This window comes from Boleophthalmus pectinirostris, unplaced genomic scaffold (assembly GCF_026225935.1).
Source record: "Boleophthalmus pectinirostris isolate CB_2022bp ecotype Guang Dong unplaced genomic scaffold, ASM2622593v1 HiC_scaffold_18, whole genome shotgun sequence".
NCBI classification, from domain to species: Eukaryota; Metazoa; Chordata; class Actinopteri; order Gobiiformes; family Gobiidae; genus Boleophthalmus; species Boleophthalmus pectinirostris.
Window position 1 is genome coordinate 41,696,732 of NW_026571133.1, and position 6,259 is coordinate 41,702,990.

The following is a 6,259-nucleotide window of genomic DNA, read 5'->3' on the forward strand; positions in this document are numbered from 1 at the left end:
TTAAAGGTGGTTCAGGGTCTGTCAAATGCTTTTCTTCATGGAGATGTTATTGCTTTGTCTGGAATGTTTCACAGTATGGCATTAAACCTTTATATCTTCATGGAGACCAAAATAGACCAAGTTACAGGTCAGAACTGTGGAGAGGCAACCCCGAATGTTGTTTTCTTCTAGGTATTTTTGAGCTATAAAACTGAACCGATTGAATAATTTTAAGATAGAGCTGTTTAATGTCATACTGTGGAACATTCCAGGCAGAGCAAATGACATATCCATACAAACAGGCACATGACCCACCCTCCAGAAAAGTTACACAATGCACCTTTAAGTTTATATGTTTTAAGGAAATAACTACAGATGTGTTCAGCCCTTGGAGTGGTATGGGTTAAGAATATCAGTTAGGTCAAAACTATCAATCAATATCTAAACAGAAGAAGACTGACTGGCTTCTGGGTTACTCCGCAGGTAACATTGTGCTGACTCACAGTTTAAGGCCATGATTGTCGGAGAGCTGAATCTGAAGAATAAGTCAGAGTTCAGCGTGAGAGTTGTTGCCCGAGCAGGGCTAAACCAACACATGAGAGCTGCCAAACCGGTGACATCACAGCACGCTCAGGTCTGATGCCAGTTTATAGAGCCAGAGGGACTGTGAGGCACTGATAAAGACTCCACTGACCACTGTATACACACTACTACTTTATATCAACAAGTATTCACCACTGAATTATGAGTTAGAAAGGTTTTAACTTAACTTTAAACTTTATGAAGCTTGAGTTGAAAGTAAAGTAATATATTGTCTACAAAAGCGGTCCCCAACCTTTTTTCTCTTAATAAATATAATTTTTATAATGGAGAGGAGCGGGGCCGGTGATAACGGAGCAAAATTAATAAAAGTCATAACCGTAGTTTGAAAAAGTGACGATCTAGAAGCGCAGTGGAAATGTTGCTGCAGCAAAACTTGAATTTCCCTCAGGATCAATAAAGTATCTCTCTCTCCCTCTCTGATGCTGATGTTTGCCAGGTTCATTTGAAATATATTTGCAGAATAAAACACATATGGTGCTAGACTATAAAAAAAAAAAAGAAGTCAAATACCTGTTAAAGATATATATTTTTCTCTGGGGCACAGTACCAGTCTACCAGATGGCCCGCTGGTTGGGGACCCCGGGTATAAACAAAATTATTAATATACAGAATATCCAGCATTTTGCCTCAACAATTAGAAAACTGTTTAAAAAAAAAAAAAAAGTTGTGGCTGTAGTAGTTACAAAAGTAATCAGATCAGAGTAAAACCTCAAAAATATATTGATTTTTGTCAACACTGCTCACCCTTAGCTGGAGTTACAGGGCCAAAAAACCCACGCCAATTTATATAACCGCAGTTAACAATTAAGCCACAAACAAACTAGCCCCAGACAGCAAATAGCAGATGTAACTAGTTCTCCATTTTGGTTTTATTTGGGGTAATTGTGCAAAGATCAACAATATGCTTTAGTGTGCCTTCTGTTGCCATCCATCAGTCCTAGTCTAGTTTAAGAGGGATATATTCAGCTATTTCTTGATCTGTTCTAATGTTGTTTCCTCATCACAAACAGACCTGGAATTGTGTTTTGTTTCATTCTCACATGTTTAACACACAAACCCTGCATATTTAGGCATCTTAGTTTATCTTTCAAATAGAAAACACTGTTGTGGAAAAAAGGGAGTGATGATTTCTGATAAATGCACTCACTGCCTTGTTGGACATGTACAGACGTGTTCCTTGGACAGTGAGCTAGTTCATGGTCTGGTTTGGGGCTCTGGGATGGAAAAGTGGAACTTGAATCTAGTCTCCACTGTTTCATTTCACTAATTTGTGTTTTGTTGCTAAATTAAACTGTTTAAAAATATATATGTTTTTTATCAAAGTAAGTTGCAGCAAAATTATGTAAGCCTTTTGAGTAATATTATTTCAGTCTTCATACTAGAATCATTTGGATAATTTCAGTCCTGGAACTACCAATCTCTACTCCACTAAACGTAAAAGGAAAACTCCCAATACATGACATCACAAGGTGGACTGGAGCATTTTGAGTTTTGAAGATGCAGACAGACTAAAAATGCAGGATTACCTACATACACAGCATTATAACATCACTTAAAGCTCACAAGAATCTAATTTGTGTAAAATAGGACCTTTGAATGTCTGAAAGCTCAAAAACCATATGTAATAAATTTAAACAACACAGTTCATCAACACATCAACACAGACAAAGTTGATGACACCAGCTGCAAACTATCAATATCCTTCCTTTGAAACTAAAACTACAGTAAACACGTAGTCCATGGCGGATCCACCCCCTGTACACAGCCTATAGCTCAGGGGCTTACTTTTCCACCTTACTTATGTCCAGAACATCTGTCCTCTTGTCACTGGGGCCGTAAATAGCCCGCCGCGGTGAGGTTAAACTTCAGCTGGTGTGCATTCAGGGGTAGGATGGCCATATTTTCAAAATCAAAAACTGGGAAATCCATGGTTTGTGGTGGTTGGCAATAATAAAATTGTGAAATTAGTGCGTAATTGAGGAAAACTGTTCTGTACTTGGCCCATTCATGACTAAAATGTAAGCCAGTATAGTCACATTTTCTGTATTTTGGTCATTTTTAAGCAGCTTTTCTGTATTTTACTTAAACAAATGACAATTATGCCTCACTTTATTGTTGGCAGGGATCAAATTTCTTAAAAATAGGAACACCTGGGACATTTTTTGTATAAAACTGGGACAAATCACTGGTTTTGGATAAATCAGCTCGGACAGGGGAAACAGAACTCAAAACTGGGACTGTCCCGGGTAAATAGGGACGTCTGGTCACCCTTGCCAGGGGCCCCTCTCCAACGCGGGCACAGGCGCAGCGTAAGGACAGCGGTGCCATAAACAAGCTTTGTTTATGTGGACCGGAGCGCGCAAAGCCAGCCACTTCACTATACGGCCATTTAGCATCACAACAGCAGCCTGCCACCCCACTGTGCACTGCCAGGGACACGAAAGTACGGAAATACAAAGCGTGGTCTTGTTTATTTGCGTAATCTAATAACATGGCACAAAAATATAATCCCCAATATTTGTTTGTGGTCTGAAAAAAAATACGCTTTAGGCATTTCACTTGTAAGAAACCATTTGCACACTTACATTATGCAGATTTATGAAAGCTAATATTAAGCATGTGTTGGATCACGTTAATAGGTTTATTATGAAACAGGTTAACATTTTACATAACGCTAGCTACGCCTACAGGGTTCACATCGATTCAACTTATTAGATGAGAATTTTTTGAACACACGTATAATTTATAAAAGTGTGAATTCGGGAAGATGCAAACTGTATTATCGTGTCAGAAAGACCGTAAGAAAAGCTATATTTTTTTAATCAGCTCCCATTTTTGCTAGTTCCATCTCGCCTTGTTGACAAAACTTACTCCCGCCCCTTCCTCATTTTCGCGTCGCTGATTGGCTGCTTCGCGCGTCCGTTCCGCTGGTTGCGATCCTATTGGCTGAGACAATGTCAATAACCACCCAGAACATAGCGTTCTACCTTCATGTAGTTTTCACTGCAAAAAACTGATGGAAATGAACCACCGCGTACAAACAAGGCGGAGAAAACACAGTTACGTTAGCAATAAGACACACACGGGTATTTTCTAACGTTTGCAAAAGCGCTGACACACTTTTAGATGAGATTAATGACTAAAAACTGGCTTACCGTTCAGCTCTCCGTTGTTGTCTGTGGCAGAAGCGTTAGCAGCGTCGGACATGGTCGTGGCCGGAGGAGCACAGGGCGGGTTGCATACACAGGCTCGAGTCAGTGGCCCTTATCTGTACACATCCAGGCGTGCACTATCACCGTGTCACCGCGGCGGAGGAGAGAAGACGTGCGTACGGGGAGGTAGCGCTCCGGGCACTGGCTACGGGCGGACTACTGTTCCTGCTGCTGCTGAGGCTGCTGCTGTGTGCACTGGCTGTTGGGCCCGAGAGCAGCACGCCTTCCTGCCTGGAGCGGCCGGGTGACGTCACGACGCAGCAGCGCGGTCAGATTACATAATACGAACTCTGGGAGGAGAGCGGGTCAGGCCGATGTGCACAACGCCAACCAACCACCCGACATAGTGTACACGCAGCGCCGTAAAGTGATTAAGAAGGCCGCAGACACACAGGGGTTATTTCTGACACGTTTGGAAGATGATGTGCATGGGCTCACGTACGCACACACACACGCGTCCAGAGTTGGCACCGGGGCAGATGTGACGCACAGATCGGAGTTTTCCAGCAGCAGCCAGTGCCCACATGAGCTGGTGCTGGTGGAGTTATTTTGGAGCAGCTCTGTGCCAAAACGACACCACCTGGGTGTTTGGGAAACTGTGGGAGGGTGAACTTGGTTAGGTTAAAAACTGCAGTAGGCCCACTAAGAAGTTGACCCAGATACTGAGATGAGAGAAGAAAAGTGTCAGTTACAACTTTTCAGACCCCATTCTTAAATTAAAACATGAAAATATATCTTCGTCTGAAATGGTAAAAACAATTTCTGTGTAACGAACATTAAAGGGCCCATATTATGCTTTTTCTGATCTGTTATAACCCAGTTTCCTCATTGAAAACATTCAGAATTGTGGTTTGTTTCATTCATATGTTGAACACACAAATCCTGCACGTTTAGTGATTTACCCAAACGTACAAAAACTCTGCTCCACTCTGTGATGTCATGTGGTAATACAGGAAGTGCTCAACTTTGTTTTTAAACTCTATACACCTTTACCAGAATTAGTTCAAACCTGGAAATGCCGATCTCTGCTGAACAAAAGGTAAAATGTAGCTGTTAACTTGAAAACTACTGCTTCATGACATCACAAGGTGGAGCAGAACATTTTGAGCTTTGGAGATGTAAACAGACTAATAATATACAGGATTACTCAACATGTGTGAATGAAACAGAACATACCTCAGTATGTTTATGAGGCAACAATATTATAACATGGCTAAAAGCTCACAGGAGTCAATTTTGTGCAATATAAGACCTTTAATCTAGTAATAAACATAAATTTTTTTGAGGCGAATACTTTGGCACAAGTAATTCCTAATCCTTTTTCGCCTAAAATGAACAATGGAACAGTCTATTGTGAGTTTAATGAGGTCTGATGAAGGCTAAGCAGCTATGGGGCAACTCATGACCATGACACATTGTAAGGGCAAAATGATGTTGTGTGGCGGCCAATCTGTGCCATGGGCCAATCCGCTCATTGCTGCTCAGTAGGGCGGAACGATTAGGCATTGCCATTAGAGCTGTGATTTAATAGCGTTCTGTAAATTCACTTATAAAATGTGTCCAGAAGAATTTACAAATTAATTACATCTAATGCAAGAATCACATTTCATTTCAGAGCCTGTTTGTCCACATCTAAACTACAGGATTAACTGTTTATTATGCACAATAAGCACATTTTGTCATTTGTGGCAGAAAATGTTTTTTCAGAAAGTGCAGACTTTTCCAATTTGCTCATTGTGTCCTTTCAAATTGCTTTTGATTGAGTTAATCTTGCAGCCCTGTTGCTCAGTCCCACAATGAGAAAATTCTAACTGCAGTTTGTGTAAGTACTCATACCTTTAATATTTTTCTTAAATTAATGAGATGGTTACTTGTCACTCCACAGCTGCCACTGTGGTGCATTCAGACTTAACACATTTCCAGTCAAGAAGAAACATTCTTGGGAATTTTACTTGTGAAGATGGACTTGGATTTTTGAGCTACAACGAAAGACAATTAAAGATGCACTATGTAACTTCTGTTAGTCACCGGTAAATCTCAAATGGGTGTGATTGACAGGTGGATTAACATTGCGGACTTCTCTAGAATCAATGACTGAAATCACAATCACTGTTTAAAATCTGTGGTGAGAGCAATGTCATTTTATTTGTAAATCATAGCTGACCAGTGAGCTCGTTTCACATGTGACATTGAAAAAAAGAAATTCGATTGCGGTCACATTTGACTGCGGTCACATTTGACAGGCTTGAGATTCGCCCAAGGGCATGGGAAACAGACTGATATAGATCTGTATAAAAAATACAGAATTATCGGTCTGGATTTCCAGGCAAACGCAATATCTGCATGGAAACTAGTGGTGAACTGTCCACAGAAAATTACATAATGCATCTTGAAGATTAAAGATTTTTGTGATTGTATCATGAAAAGCTCACTCAAAATGTAGAGGCACTGTGTCCTGCCGCCAC

The 6,259-nt window shown here is 40.7% G+C and overlaps 1 protein-coding gene across 1 annotated transcript in view; it reads right to left on the reverse strand.

Annotated features, from left to right (window-relative positions):
* The window catches only part of LOC110155210 (BCL2/adenovirus E1B 19 kDa protein-interacting protein 3-like), a 38,567-nt gene extending 34,430 nt beyond the window's left edge, over nt 1–4,137 (reverse strand). The window contains exon 1 of the mRNA XM_020919265.2: nt 3,738–4,137. Within this exon, the coding sequence (XP_020774924.1) occupies nt 3,738–3,789 (52 nt within the window). The 5' untranslated portion in view covers nt 3,790–4,137. The remainder of the gene's footprint in view (nt 1–3,737) is intronic.
* Nucleotides 4,138–6,259: the final 2,122 nt, after the last annotated feature.